The 15,908-nt window shown below is 46.5% G+C and overlaps 1 protein-coding gene across 1 annotated transcript in view; it reads left to right on the top strand.

The window, feature by feature from the left end:
* Positions 1–15,908, top strand: part of LOC140720895 (uncharacterized) — a 222,558-nt gene that overhangs the window by 129,792 nt on the left and 76,858 nt on the right. Inside the window, 1 exon segment of the mRNA XM_073035741.1 lies at positions 3,662–4,040. Coding sequence (XP_072891842.1) covers positions 3,662–4,040 — 379 coding nt within the window.

The following is a 15,908-nucleotide window of genomic DNA, read 5'->3' as shown; positions in this document are numbered from 1 at the left end:
CTCGGGGAATTGCACAGACGCGAAGAGGCCCGGGGGGGTGGGGCGTTCCTCAGTCTGGGACTCCAGTGTCCCGGGGTTTGCATTTTTCCGGAGAGAATCCTTTTGCTCCCTTTGCAGAGGACGGTGCATTCGGCGGTCTGGCCGATATAATGATGTTAAATTGACAGATCCCTCAGCAGTGACGCTGGATCTGCAGCGTTCTCGGTCACGGCCCTGCAGTGCGATTTGATAATCATCAGTTCCCCGATGCAGAGTGACGGTGAGAAACGGGACTGATTATTCAACCAGTCACTTGTTGTCGCCAGTCAGTTGAATCGGAGGCAACTTATTTATTCCTGCACGTTGGCAGCTCACACATTGTTTAATTTACATTTGTCATGATGGAATCAATAAACCGCTGTAACTTCCTGTTCTGGTGCCGGACGAGTTTTATTTGAGGTTTCTGCTGCCCCCCGCACCCTGTGCACTGCAACAGTGGGTCGGAGCTCCTCACACTGACACAGTAGCGTCTCAGCTCCAGGCTGAGGGGGGTCGGACCGGCTGAGCCTGGGTGCCCAGTATCTCATCTCCACCAAAGCCCCTTACTTGCTAAATGACCCTCTCCTGCCCCCCGCTGACAGTTAAAATCGATGAGATTCCACCCTGCAAACGGTTAATATCAACCGTGAGTACACTGAGGTCCCAAGTACGAGAGGGATGGGGGATGAAATATCGGCGTCAGACACGGAGTGAAGCTCTCTCCACAACGTCCCATAACACACTCCCGGGGTCAGACACAGAGTGAAGCTCTCTCCACAACGTCCCATAACACACTCCCGGGGTCAGACACAGAGAGAAGCTCCCTCCACACCGTCCCATCACCCACTCCTGGGGTCAGACACAGAGTGGAGCTGTTCTGATAGCGCTGGGTGAAATCGAGAAAAAACTGCTTTATGAAGGTCGTGAGTTACTTGGAGTTGGTTTGAAACGTCTCTTGGACATCTGAGTGAGAGCGGCTGGGTTAGTGTGAAAGCTTCGTTTGGAGTTTTTCTGCCAGTTTGGACTGGGTTCGTTGACGGTTGGGAACAGCGTAGCTCCCAGCTGTGGCCGCTGGCAACTCGCTGGGAAGCCGGGTCGCTCCAAAAACCGGAGACAAACGCTGTCGTTCCCCCACTGACATCGGGACAACCTCCTTCCATCTTTATCGTCGTGACTCTCGTTTGGTGCAGGCGCCGAAGCATCGTTTGAGACGTCTCGACCTCTCACGGCCTGGAAGTTCTGCAGGACTAACGGAGCCTTTCCTGGCGTTGGAATTTCTGGCACTGAGCCAGCAAGGTACTGTCGAGTACAAACTTTTCCCGCCAGTTACTCAACTCGCTCCAGGACTTTATAAGCAGCACCACCACCGTATCATTCTCGATTCGGACACAGAAGCAAGATGCCGGACCGGTCTACAGGGAGTCGCAGCCCTTCGGGGAGTTATGCAAAGGCGGCTGCCTCTCCAACCTCGGACAACGCCCTGTTTCGGTCGGTGAAAGTGGAACGCGGGGTGCAATATATTTTGCGTCCTTGAACTACCCTGGAAAAGTGCGCGGAGGCTATGGAGGACTTGTTGGGGAGAGATGGTGTTTTGGCCACTGAGAAAGAGTTCGGGAAGGCAGTGTTTTATCTGAGGAATGATGAGTTGGTGCATTGGGCTATCTATCTATCTATCTATCTATCTATCTATCTATCTATCTATCTATCTATCTATCTATCAGTAGAGGGATCACGGTGGAGAACATCTTTTTACAGATGGAGCTGGTGACAGCTCCCACACAACGCATCGTCCTCGGTCACGTACAGCCTTTCATCCCCAACGAGGACCTGCTTCCTGCACTAGCACGCTTGGGGCAAGTATGGTCAGAAATAACTGCCATCAGGCACAAATTCAGGAGACGCACCCTCCGTACCGTAATCTCTTTCCGGCGAGAGGTATTCATGCAGCTGGAAAAGGGGGACGAAGTTGAGGGCCGGTTTACTGTCCGGAACGAGGGGGTAGATTATCAGGTGTATTGGAGCTCTGAGCGCCCACGGTGCCATGCGTGCGGGCAGGTGGGGCACTTTCGGAGGGACTGTCCTAGTACCCGAAACCCTAGGGAGTCCACTTCGGGAACTACTGCCCCTGCTAGCTCTGCCCCGATCCCATTCCTGCTCCTACACCTGTGCCGGCCCCTGACCCTGTCTCTACCCCTGTCCCTATTCCTACCCCTGTGCCGGCCCCTGCTCCTGCCCCTGTGGATCAGGCGGCTGATCCTGAGGCTACGTGCAGGGGGGTTCAGGCGAGGGACGGGGCGGAGCCTGTGCGGGGAAGGAAAGTGAGGAAGAAATCCAAACACATGAAGAAGTCGGCCCCCGAGACCGCAGAGCTCACGCTCATTTAGGAGATCTAGGCCTCATATGGAGCCAGTGATCATTAATGGAGAATGTGTGGAGCAGGTTAAGACCTACAAGTATCTGGGAGTACAGTTAGACGAGAAGCTAGACTGGACTGCCAACACAGATGCCTTGTGCAGGAAGGCACAGAGTCGACTGTACTTCCTTAGAAGGTTGGCGTCATTCAATGTCTGTAGTGAGATGCTGAAGATGTTCTATAGGTCAGTTGTGGAGAGCGCCCTCTTCTTTGTGGTGGCGTGTTGGGGAGGAAGCATTAAGAAGAGGGACGCCTCACGTCTTAATAAGCTGGTAAGGAAGGCGGGCTCTGTCGTGGGCAAAGTACTGGAGAGTTTAACATCGGTAGCAGAGTGAAGGGCGCTGAGTAGGCTACGGTCAATTATAGAAAACCCTGAACATCCTCTACATAGCACCATCCAGAGACAGAGAAGCAGTTTCAGCGACAGGTTACTATCGATGCAATGCTCCTCAGACAGGATGAAGAGGTCAATACTCCCCAATGCCATTAGGCTTTACAATTCAACCGCCAGGAGTAAGATATGTTAAGTGCCGGGGTTGATTGTATTTAATGTATTTAAGTAAACTACTTAAGAACTGTTTAAAAGCTATTATTAATGCTTTTTGAGATAGTGATTTAGATGCACATCATATTTTTTACTGAGTTAAGTATTGTATGTAATGAGTTTTGCTACAACAAGTGTATGGGACATTGGAAAAAATGTTGAATTTCCCCATGGGGATGAATAAAGTATCTATCTATCTATCTATCTATAACTGAGCATTTTTGCTTTCTTTCTGGATAGTGCGCCTGAGGGCGCCTCCGCTCTCAGTGGGAAGGGTTCTGGTGCTGAGGCCCAGTCTGCTCCCGACATGAAGCTCACTGTATCTGGTCTCAATTTGAATGGTAGCTGGGGTTCTCTCCGAAGATAAAACACTCTCGCAGTCTTCAGCGATGGGAGATATACGGTGAGTTTCCTGTAGGGAACCCATACCATCCCGGGGGACGAGTCCGCTTGGCCCCTGGAGTGGCAGGGAGGGGTATACATGAGCCACCTCAGCTCCAGCTCTAGCGGGGTGGCGATCCTGTTGGTCTCGACCTTCCAGCCGGAAATGGTAAAAGCTCAGGATGTCGAGCCCGGCCGCCTGCTCCATCTGGCTGTGCGCCTGGATGGTGAACCTCTGCATTTCATCAACGTGTATGCCCTGAGGGGCGGGGTGATGCAGACGCGCCTACTCCCTATTCCGTCAGCTGTCCACTCTACTGAGCTCCCTGGATCCTGGGGGTGGGGACTTCAAATGTACCTTCGAGGTGGAGAACCTCTGCAATCTGCAGCGCGACACAGCGTCGGCAAAGAAGCGAAAGGAGTTAGTCGGCCCCTTTGACTTGGTGGACGCCTGGCGGGATCTACATCCTGACTCTGGAGCCTTCTCGAGAAGGTCTAGAGGGGGAGATTCCCGAATAGACCGCCTCTGTGTCTCTCAAGCGTACAGCTCCCCCGCGACGGCAAACTGCATGCGGCAAATGTCGTCCTCGAACCATCACCTTGTGTGGATGGAATTTGTCCCCGGCACTCTGAGGCGTCGTGGCATCAGCGCCGGACTCCGGAGCGAAGGGTCCCGAGTTCAAAGCAAGCCGGCTCCCTTGCACGCTTTCCATCCGTGCTGGGTTGAGCGTCGAGCTGGCAACTCGACCTCGTAAAAATAAAACTGGAGAATGCTACAGAAACGCCATGAGCAATCACCGGAAAGATCGGAGCAAAAAGCTTGTCATGACGGCGCCCGATGACTCCACCAGGAGTTAAGGACGTTCTTCTTCTTCTGCTCTGAGCTGGGATCCAGGCACTGGCACTGTAAGAACCAGCTGCTGGAGGAAAGCCGACTCCGAGCGTTCTTGGTCGCCTGGAGGGAAAGGTCGCCGGGAGTACACTGAGACTGAGCGGTTTGAGAGAACATTGCTTGACCTAGAGTATCGGAGGGAGTCGTGACAGTCACGTGACAGCACTGCTCACTACCTGGTCGAAAGGCACGTCACCTGCCAATCAAGGTTTGACCCCTCCTCGCCAATCAATGCGCTGTTACGGACCCGCAGGTTTCGTTCACTGTGGACTGTCACTTTAACAGAGCGCTTCAGTGAGGCAGGACTATGATGTTGTTCACTGACCGACTCGCAGCTTGTTTACCTTTAAAACAAGGACACAGACAGTCACGGTCAGGAGTCGGAAGAAGAGAGAGAGAGAGAGGAGCGAACCTGGAAAAGGCAGCAGTTCCAGCTTGTCGAAGCTGGGGATTTGGAACTCTGCTACACCCACAAGGGTGGGGTGATCATCGATCCGGTACACATCGGATGAGTGGCTGTCACTCCGTACAATCCAAAGGAGTGGATTTGGGAATGTCCTTTGGTACCACTCGAAGTTACCCCTTGCCTGGGTGTGTGATGTGGTAACCCCTTGAAGACGGCATCCCTGTGACAGATCACTCTGGTGGTAATCCGTGTGTGGATTTGGAACGGCTCGACGGAGGATCTTCCACCACTGATATTTATTAATTACCACCGTGGAACCCGTGAAATTCCCCGTAATTGCTTTTTCTCTCTACGTTTTACCTCTCGTTATCATCGCTGTGTGTATGTTATGCTGTGCTTACCAAACCATTCAGAGCACGTCTGCCTTTCTTTAGCTCTGTATAGACACATACAAATAGTTAAGTTTAAGACTTCCATTAAGATATATTACTTTCCTTCTCACTCTGTTACATGTAATGCTTGGCGAGTGGCGTGGATCCGAGGGGTAGACTGTATTGGAGGGGGTCGTGACTGTCACGTGACAACGCTACCCACTACCTGGTCGGAAGGCACGCCACCTGCCAAATACACACCTCACCACTGGCCGCTTTAATTAGCCTTGTACTTGGCCTCGAGCAATTGGCCTTTGTAATCGGCTTAAGTCTGCTGGCACGGAGCCTTTGGCCCCTCTAGATTACCTGCGCTGGACCCTCCATCCCTGTGCACTATAAAGGGTGCCACGTATGCTTTCCCTTTGCCATCTTCAAGGGACCACCCTGCTTCACTCCAGGCTGAGAACCATGGAACGGCGCTGGAGGAATTGTTAGTGAGCTGTGCATTGAATAGGATGGGAGCGTTGATTACTGTCTTTAATAACACAGAGCTGTGCCTGCACAGGGTCAAGGGCAGGCGGATATCGTACAGAATTTTCCCTTGTGTGTTTGCGGGTGTGCGCGCGTGTATTTTGTTCCCAGGCGATTTCCCAACGTTCGTTAGTAATTGTCCATGTGTGTTTTATTGCCGAACCGACTTTCCCCACGACTGCTGTAAATTGTGCGCATGTGCCTGTTGCTTCTGTTGCCGTTTTCCCACGTTTGCCTTTTGTAAATAAAATCATTTTCTGTCCAAAGTCCTTGCTTCTGAGACATATCGAATCTGTTTCCCCACTTACAACATTTGCTCAGCCAATTTACATTTTTCTACGTTCATGCAATATGGGTGTTGTTTAATCAGTTTGGCTTGACCAATATCTACGTCATGTACTGAGACCGTGGTTTGCTTGGGAACATCGGGAAATAAATCTTTAAACTTCAGAATTAATTCCTTCAGCTGTTGTTGTTGCTTTGGCTGCAGATGAGACAACTTGTTAGCAGTGTTTTCTGGAACAACCGAGTTCATTAGCCTAACTGGGACCATGTTTGGCTTGTGAAAAGTCTCAGACGAGTCAATTGTTTCATTCTCAGGGTTACCAGATTCATATGTTCTGACAACAACACTCACAGACGGTGCCTGCTTATCAAAATTAGGCTTTATCATATTTATGTGTAACACCTGTGTTAGGTTACGTCGGTCGGTCGTTTTGATAACATAATTCACATCATTAAATTGAGAGACTATTTCATACGGTCTGTTGAATTTCGCCTGAAGTGGATTCGTCAACATTGAAAATAAGGCAAGCACCTTATCCACCACCTGGTATTTTCTTTTGCAAGCCCGCTTATCAAACCAACACTTCATTTTGTTTTGAGAAATCTTTAGGTTTTGTCTCGCTAGACTACAGGCTTGGTGTAGTTTATTTCTGAACTTCAAAACATAGTCTAACAAGTTAACATGTACATCCCCATCAATCCACTGTTCCTTTAACAAGGTCAAAGGTCCCCTCACTCTCTGACCAAATACAAGTTCAAATAGACTAAAGCCCAGTGATCTCTGTACCGACTCTCTTACTGCAAACAAAAGCAAACGTATACCTTCATCCCAGTCTTTTCCATTTTCAACATTTTAATGTCATAATCATTGTTTTGAGGGTAGAATGAAATGTTTCTAAAGCCCCTTGTGATTCTGGATGGTATGCAGACGATGTAATTTGTTCAGCTCCCAGTTCATAAACTACCTGCTGGAATAATCCAGATGTAAATTCACGTCCTTGATCAGACTGGATTTCTTTTGGCAAACCAGAAAATGTAGAAAACTTGGTAAGAGCCTTCACCACAGTTTTAGCTTTAATATTTCTGAGAGGTATTGCCTCTGGGAATCTGGATGCAGTACACATAATAGTTAGCAGATACTGATGGGCAGCTTTAGTCTTTGGCAATGGGCCAACACAATCCACTATAACTTTGGAAAAGGGTTCACCGAATGCAGGTACAGACCACAGTGGGGCACTGGGGTGACCTGATTAGGTTTACTCACAACTTGACAAGTGTGACAGGTTCTGCAAAAGCTCACAACATCTTTCCTCAGATTAGGCCAGTAGAATTATTTCGTAATCCTGTTTACCATTTTATTCACTCCAAAATGGCCACCTAAGAGCATACTGTGGGCCAAAGTTAAAAATTCAGCCCTATAAACTTAAGGAACTACAACTTGGTGAACAATTCCCATTCCTCACTCGCTAGTATAGTAGGTGGCCTCCACTTCCGCATTAACACTCCATCCTTGAGATAATACCCTACTGGCACTTTCTTAATCTCATCATCTGAGAGAGCTGTTTCTTTTAAAGCTTCAATCTCAGGGTCTCGGTTTTGTTCTGCTATAAACTCGTCTGCGTTGGCAGACATTTTAGCCAAACTTCGAGTTCCTGTGTAGGAAGGATAAATGTTAAAATCCATCTGTGGTCATCAGTGGTTGGGTCAGTTGTTAACTGCACTGCAGGAACAACTTTACCATCTGTCAGGTCATTCCCTAACAGCAAAGTAACATATTCCACCAGTAAACTGGAGCATAATCCGATCTTAACAGGTCCCGAAACCAACCCTGACAGTAAACTTACCTTGTGCAATGGCACAGAAATCATGCCGCCCCCAATGCCTTCAATAAGATTTACCTCACCAGTGTTAGTCTCATCACCAAACTTTAGAACGCTGTCTAATATAAGTGAAGCTTTAAAAGCTGCAGTATCTCGAAGAATTTTCACTGGAACTGGGGTTCACCCTTCCTTTTCTAATAAAAATCCATCTGACATAAAATGATCGAATCCCTTCTTAATTCGGTCAGACCTCTCAGACCTTAACTGAGCCTCAATAGAATGTTCAAGACCCTGTGGGTTTATAGGTGCTTCAACATACTGAACACAGGCATTTGGGACTGCCTCCTTTTCCTTTTTCTTCTTCAGGACAGAACAATTAGCCATCACATGACCAGCTTTCTTACAATAGTAACAAGTAAGACCAGAATATTTCTCCTTCAACTGTTTCCCTTCATCCTTACTCTTGTCACTAGTCCCAGCTTTAATTTCTGGTTTACCCTGGTGATCCCTGCTACTCTTTTGGAAGCTCTTATTCGGGATAAACTTAACCTTATCAGTTAGAGCAAACTCATCTGCTAATCTAGCAGACTCCTGCAAAGTGGCAGCATCCTTTTCATCTAAATATGTCTTTATGTAATCAGGGATGCACTTTTAGAATTCTTCAATTAAAACCAATTCTTTCAAGCTGTTAAAATCATCATTCACATTTTTATATGTGTACCAGCGGTCAAAACACACAAACTTCTCATAAGCAAATTCCACAAAAGTCTGGTTCACAGATTTCCTCAAATTTCTAAACTTTTGCCTGTATGATTCTGGGACCAAATCGTAAGCTTTGAGCACAGCCTGTTTCACTATGACATAATCATCTGCTTAATCAACTGACAAAACAGAATAGACTTGCTGAGCCTTCCCCTTAATTACACTTTGTAAAAGAATAGGCCAAACCTCTTCTGGCCACTTTAAACTCTGAGCAACCTTCTCAAAATGCTGAAAGTATTTATCAATCTCTGCCTTGTCAAATGGAGGGACCAAATTAACTTCCCAACTGGCCTCAAATTTATCACCAGAGACTAACGCTAGACCCCTTTGCTGCAACCTCTTTATCTTTTCCAGCTCAAACAGCCTCTGTCTTTCTATTTCCTCCCTCTATTTTTCTGCCTCTTCTCTCTGTTTTTCTGCCTCTCTGGCCTCAAACTGCCTCTGCCTTTCCGCAGCCTCCAGCTTTAATTTTTCTCAGTTGTACTGGAGCTCAAGCTCACTAGGTTTACTTTCAGGAAACACCTCCAACTCCTCCACTTTAAACACACCCTCAGATACATAATGTTCAGCTATTATCCTCTGCCTCTGTGCCCTCCTCATTGTCAATTTCACCTTAGCAAGTTTTAAACTTCTAGCAAAGCTCAACAACTCAATCCTTCTGGCATCCTCTAATGCCTCAGAGGTTGGTGCTTACAGACATCTATCAGCATCCATTGCTGCTGATTTTCCACACACAAAGAAATGAAAAAGGATGAAATTGATAATTAATGAATACGCCCCCAAATCTGTTCATATACTGGATGCAGGCCCCAATTTTGTTACGAATCGTAACGTTTTAGAAATGAACCAGCAGCAACAGACTATAACTGGAGTCTGTTTTTGATGCTAAAACTATCTTTATTAGAATCTACTTGTAATATAGTAACTTAAGCAAGATAAACAAAAGCTAACAGTGTTATGTGTATATATGTGTTTAAATAAAACTCCCAAACTATTGAGCTCGGGGGAAACAAGGCTTGGAGTCTTGGGATGGTAAAGTATGAAAGTTCAGTTCATCCACAGAATAGGTGATGAGAGAGAGATATTTGTAATCCAAGGAAAATGTTGAGAGAAGGCAATTATGTCGAATTCCACAGGTTCCATGGTAGTAAAACGAGAGAACCGTCTCTGTAGATTTTATTTGTCGTCGTTCCAAACCCACATACGATTTATCACCGAAAGTGACTTGTCACAAGGTGTATCGTCTTCAAGTGAATTACCACACCACACCCAGGCAAGGGTTAACACATCAGTGGTCTTCACAGGACACCCCAAATCAGATCCACTCCTATGGATCAAACGAGGTGACAACTACACATTCAATGTACGGTGAATCGATAATTAACCCACCCTTGTGGGCATAGGAAATTTCCAAACAGTGACGCTTGGCCACTAGTTCCCTAGTTTCAATCCTTCGATTTTGCCTCCTTCGTCTCCATCTGTCTCTGAGAGTCTGTGTCCTCAGTTAAATCGAAAAAAGCTGCGAGCAATGTAAACAAGCTGCAAGTCAGACTGATTCACCTTCTTAATCTCTCTCGCTCTCTCTTAAAATGACAGTCCAAAGCAAACGCAACCCAGGGATTCATAACAACGGCCCATCCCGACTGTGAACTGACTGGTGAGCAAGTAGTTGGGACGACTGAGTGAATCCCTTCCCACAGACTGAGCAGGTGAATGGCTTCTCCCCAGTGTGAACTCGCTGATGTCTCTGCAGGTGGGATGACTGAGTGAATCCCTTCCCACATTCTGAGCAGGTGAATGGCTTCTCCCCAGTGTGAACTCGCTGATGTACCAGTAGGCAGGATGAATCTGTGAATCCCTTCCCACATTCTGAGCAGGTGAACAACTTCTCCCCAGTGTGAACTCGCTGATGTTTCTACCGGGTGGATGAATCAGTGAATCCCTTCCCACAGACTGAGCAGGTGAATGGCTTCTCCCCAGTGTGAACTCGCTGATGTCTCTGCAGGTGGGATGACTGAGTGAATCCCTTCCCACATTCTGAGCAGGTGAACGGCCTCTCCCCTGTGTGAACTCGCTGATGACTCAGTAGGCTGGATGACTGAGTAAATCCCTTCCCACAATCTGAGCAGGTGAAAGGCATCTCCCCATTGTGAACTGGCTGATGATTCTGTAAGTTGCATAAGTGAGTGAAGCTCTTCCCACAGTCTGAGCAGGTGAACGGTTTCTCCCCAGTGTGAACTCGCTGGTGTCTCTGCAGGTGGGATGACTGACTGAATCCCTTCCCACATTCTGAGCAGGTGAACGGCCTCTCCCCAGTGTGAACTCGCTGATGATTCTGTAGGTTGGATAACTCAGTGAATCTCTTCCCACATTCTGAGCAGGTGAACGGCTTCTCCCCAGTGTGAACTCGCTGATGACTCAGCAGGTGGGATGATTTAATGAATCTCTTCCCACAGACTGAGCAAGTGAATGGCCGCTCCCTGGTTTGAACTCGCTGGTGAGCCATTAGGTCAGATGACTGAGTGAATCTTTTCCCAGAAATTCAGCAGATGACAAGCCTCTGCCTGGTGTGACCTGACTGGTGTGTCCACAGTGGGAAAACTGAATGAATCCTTTCTCACGCACAGAACAGGTGAATGGCCTTGCCCAGTGTGAACTTGCTGATGTACCTTCAGTTGAGATGACCGAGTGAATCCATTCCCACTGTCTGAGAAGGTGAACGGCCTTTCTCCTGTGTAAAATGACGGGTGTGCCAGTTGGTCAGTTAACCGAGTGAATCCATCCCCACTGTCTGAGCAGGAAGGATGGTCGATTGAATCCCTTGCTCCACTTCTTAAATACCTAGACAGAAACAGCAAAACTGGTGTGTCATGTTTGAGCTTCCTGGAGACAAATTCCTTCTCGTTTTTAACCTGTAAAAAGATTTGCAAAATCCATCAATGGGTTTAGGACAATATTTCAGTTGTAATTACTTGAGTTGCCAAGGTTTGATCTGGTATCACACTGTTATAGTGAGATTCAACCCAAGCTGGACAGAGATATCATCTCCTGACTGGGCAGAGTGCTGGTATCTGGAATGACCATCAATTCTCTGATGCTCTTCCTGTCTCTATAAGAATGGGGCATTTTGGCCTTCTCCAATTTGAACCCTCACTCAGTTTGACTCTCTCCATTGGTATTATTCCCCCCTCCTGCTGAACTGCATGGGTGCCTGGCCCCACAGTAACAAAAACAGTCTCACACAAATAGTCTTTCTTGACGTGCATCTGGGATTTTCTTTTATGTATTATTAACTTAAAGTGCCACAGTTTTAACACCATATAAAAAATTCCTGCTGAGGTGAATGGTTGGTCCGCACGTCGGTTAAAAGGATTTAGAGTGAATTTTTGTATTATTTCAGGTTCTTGTCACAGTCATAGAAAATTACAGCACAGAAACAGGCCCTTTGGGCCATCTAGTTTATGCAGAACTATTTAAATTGCCCACTCCCAAACCCTTACCATCCAGGTACCTGCACGAACCTCTTAAATGTTGAAATTGTGTTTGCATGCACCACTTGTGCTGGCTGCTCATTCCACACCCGAATGACCGTCTGTGTGAAGAAGTTTCCCCTCATGTTCCCTTTAACGTTTCAACTTTCACCCTTAACCCATGGCCTCTGGTTGTAGTCCCACCCCCATCTCAGTGGAGAAAGCCAGCTTGCATTTAAACTATCTATGCCCCTCTATCACAATCAAATCTCCCCTCAATCTTCTACATTCCAAGGAATAAAGTCCTGATTTGTTCAATCTTTCCTTATAATCCAAGTCCTCCAGACATGGCAACATCCTTGTGAATTTTCTCTGAAATCTCTGAACTTCTTTTACATCTTTCCTGTAGGTAGGTGACCAAAACTGCACAGAATACTCCAAATAAGGCCTCACCAATGTCTTCTACAAGTCAACCATCTATTGTCAGTATATGGTTCATGCAGGCCAATGAACTAAAATCTTTCCTTCCATCTCTATCTAACTGTGATACCACTTTCAGTGAATTAAGGACTTGTATTCCCAGGTCCTTTTCTTCTACAACACTCCTCCGTGCCCGACCAGTCACTGTGAAAGACCTCCTTTGGTAGCTCATACCAAAGTGCAACAACTCACACTGGTCTGCATTAAATTCCATTTTCAATTTCTAAAACCATTTTTCCACCTGGTCCAGATCACACTGCAAGCCATGATAGTCTTATTGCAGTCCGCTAAACCCCCAGTCTTGTTGTCATCCACAAATTTGCTGATCCAGTTAACCACACTATCATCCAGATTACTGATATAGATGACAAACAACAACAGATCCAGCACTGATCCCTGTGGCAACCACTAGACACAGGCCTCCAGTCAGAGAGGCAACCATCTGCTACCACACTCTGGCTTCTCCCAAAGACAGTGTCTCATCCAATTTACTGTCTCATCTTGAATGCTGAGTGACTGAACCTTCTTGACCAACCTCCCATATGAGACTTTGTCAAGTGACTTGCTAAAGTCCATGTGGACAACATCCTCTGCCTTGCCTTCATCCACTTTCCTGATAACTTCCTCGAGAGACTCTATAAGATTGGCGAGAGCCATGCTGTCTATCCTTTATCAGTCTACACCTATCCAAATACTTACAGTATATACTTGGTTCCTGCACACACATTCCAATAACTTTCCCAGTACTGATGTCAAGCTCACCAACGTATAACTTCCTAGTTTATTTTTACAGCCTTTCTTGAACAGCAGAACAACATTGTCTGTCCTCCAATCCTCCAGTACCTCACCTGTCACTAAGGATGATTTAAATATCTGTGCTTAGGCCCCGATAATTTCTGCACTTGTCTTCCGCAGGGTCCTAGTGAACAACTTGTCAGGCCCTGGGGATTGATCCACACTAATTTGCCTCAAGACAGCAAATCCCTCCACCTCTGTAATCTGTACAGGGTCCATGAAGTTGATGCAGCTTTGCCTCACTTCTGTAGACTCTGTGTTCAGCTCTTGATTAAACACGGATGCAAAAAAAATCTCCCCGTCTATGTTATCCCTTCTTATGGATTACCATTCTGATCTTCCAGAGAATTAAGTTTTTCCCATGCAATCATTTTGCTCTTAACATATCAGCAGAATCCCTGAGGATTCTCCTTCACCTTGTCTGCTGGGGCAACCTCATGCCTTCTTTTATTTCTTTCATAACTGTTCACTTGAATTTCCTGTATTTCATAAGTACCCCATTTGTTCCTATCTGCCTGTACCTGGTATGCACCTCCTTTTTATTGATCTGGGAGAGGAAAGCCAAAGGGGTGATGCTTTGAGGTGCATGCTGGGAAGTGGGGGTAAGGAGGATTAACCTAAAGTAGCAGGGGGAATGGGAGCCTGAATAACAGAACAGATAATAGAGAGGTTGTGGAGACAGATGTTCAGGCCTCAGACAAAGTCAGGAAAGAAAAAGTTGAGCATGGTGCAGTGAATATGCTGAGCCCTGTATATTTCAATGGAAGGAGCAGTGTAGGAAAGGTGGATGTGTTCAGGGCATGGATCAACACCTGGAATCAACACTAGGATCTGGCAACTGTGGACTGGGACAGGCTGTTTTATGGCAAAGGTGTGCTTGGTAAATGGGAGGCCTTCAAACCAAAATTTTGAAAGTACAGAGCGGGTATGTCAGAATAAAAGGTAAAGATAGAAACTGTAGGGAACCTTGGATTTCAAGAGATATTGAGACCCTGGTAAAGCACAAAATGGAAATGCATAACAGGGATAGGCAGTCAGTTTCTTACGGAGTATAAGAAATGCAAGAGAACACATAAGAAATCAATCAGGATGGCTAAAGGATGGCATGAGGTCGCTGTCACAGAAAAGGTGAAGGATAATCCTCAGGGATTCTAGAGAGAGATTAAGAGCAAAAGGATTGCAAGGCACAAAGTTGGTCCTCTGGAAGACCGGAATATCAATCCACGTGTGGAAACAAAGCAGATGGGGGAGATCTTAAATATTTTTCCATTCTCTATTTACTCAGGAGATGGACAAAGGGTCTATGGGAGTGTGGAAAAGCGGCATTAAAATTGTGGACCCGGTAGAGTTTAAAGAAGAGAAGTTACTTCACTGTTCAAAATGGAACGTAGAAATCTACAGCATATTCCAGGCCATTCCGACTAAAATGTTGTGCCAATCATGTGACCTACTCTAGTAACTGCCCAGAATTTCCCCAGCACACACCCTCTATTTTTCTAAGCTACATGTACCTATCTAAGAGGTTGTTAAAATACCCTGTTGTATCTGCCTCAACAACCACAGCTGGCAGCACATTCCACGCACCCACCACTCTCTGTGTAAAAAACTTACCCCTGACATCCCCTCGGTATCTATTTCCAAGCACCTTAAAACTATGCCCCCTCATGTTAACCATTTCAACCCTGGGAAAAAACTGCTGGCCACCCAAACGCTCAATACCCCTCATCATTTGACTCCTCTGCCAGGTAATTCCCCCCAACAGCTTCTAAAGTGGTCCACCTGTTGTTGTGGGGGATGGCCACTACAGTACTCTGTGATGCCTATTTAACCTCATTTTCCTTCCTGACTCTCACTCAGTTTCCTGTGTCCTGCCTCTTGGGTGTAACTCACCATGTCATATCTATCACCCCCTCCAACTGCTGGATGATCTGGAATTCACCCATTTCAAGTTGCAGCTCATTAAAATGCAGGGTTACAAGCTGCAGCTGGATGCACACCTTGTAGGTGAGGGCATCAGGGACACTGGAGGTCTCCCCTCCTTCCCTCCAATACCCCTCTAATTTGTGATAATCTCCCCTCTAATTTGTAATAACTACTGTGCAGATAAATCTTGTACTGTGTATTTTTTACCCAGTGACAAGATGTGCACAGTGAATTTTATATAGAGAGGCATTCATTCTAACAGCTGGCAAATCACTGTCAATAGGAACTTTGATCTCCTCTGGGTTTGATCCAGTTCATCTGCACTCTCACACAACCTGGAACGGGTAACGGAGGATTTTCTCACATATTGTCCATATGTGGTTTGCTTGCTAAACTACGCTTTAAAAAGTCAGATTTCCAAATATCACGCCACTTCTTCCCACTTGCAAATTCTCCAGTAACTTTTGCATCACCAAAATGCAAACAGGCATCCCCAGTTTCTGTACTCTACATAAATATTCCCCCGAACCCTCCCCCAATGACTGATGGTGGTGAACTCAGTGATGGTAATGCCAATGAATATGAAGGGAAGGGCAGTAATCTGTCTCATTGGAGTCTGGCACATTTGTGATGTTAAAGCTGCTTGTTTCCCAGGACAAAGGTGTTTGATATTATTACGGACCCAGAGAGAATGGGACAAAACATGTTCTCACCGGTAGAAAAGTCCAGAACAAGAGGAGGTAGAACAAGCAACACACACAAAATGCTGGAGGAACTCAGCAGGCCAGGCAGCATCTATGGAAAAGAGTACTAATGT

This window comes from Hemitrygon akajei, unplaced genomic scaffold, assembly GCF_048418815.1.
Source record: "Hemitrygon akajei unplaced genomic scaffold, sHemAka1.3 Scf000048, whole genome shotgun sequence".
Lineage (NCBI taxonomy): Eukaryota > Metazoa > Chordata > Chondrichthyes > Myliobatiformes > Dasyatidae > Hemitrygon > Hemitrygon akajei.
Note: the sequence above shows the minus strand (reverse complement) of the source record. Positions and strands in the feature narration are given on the sequence as shown.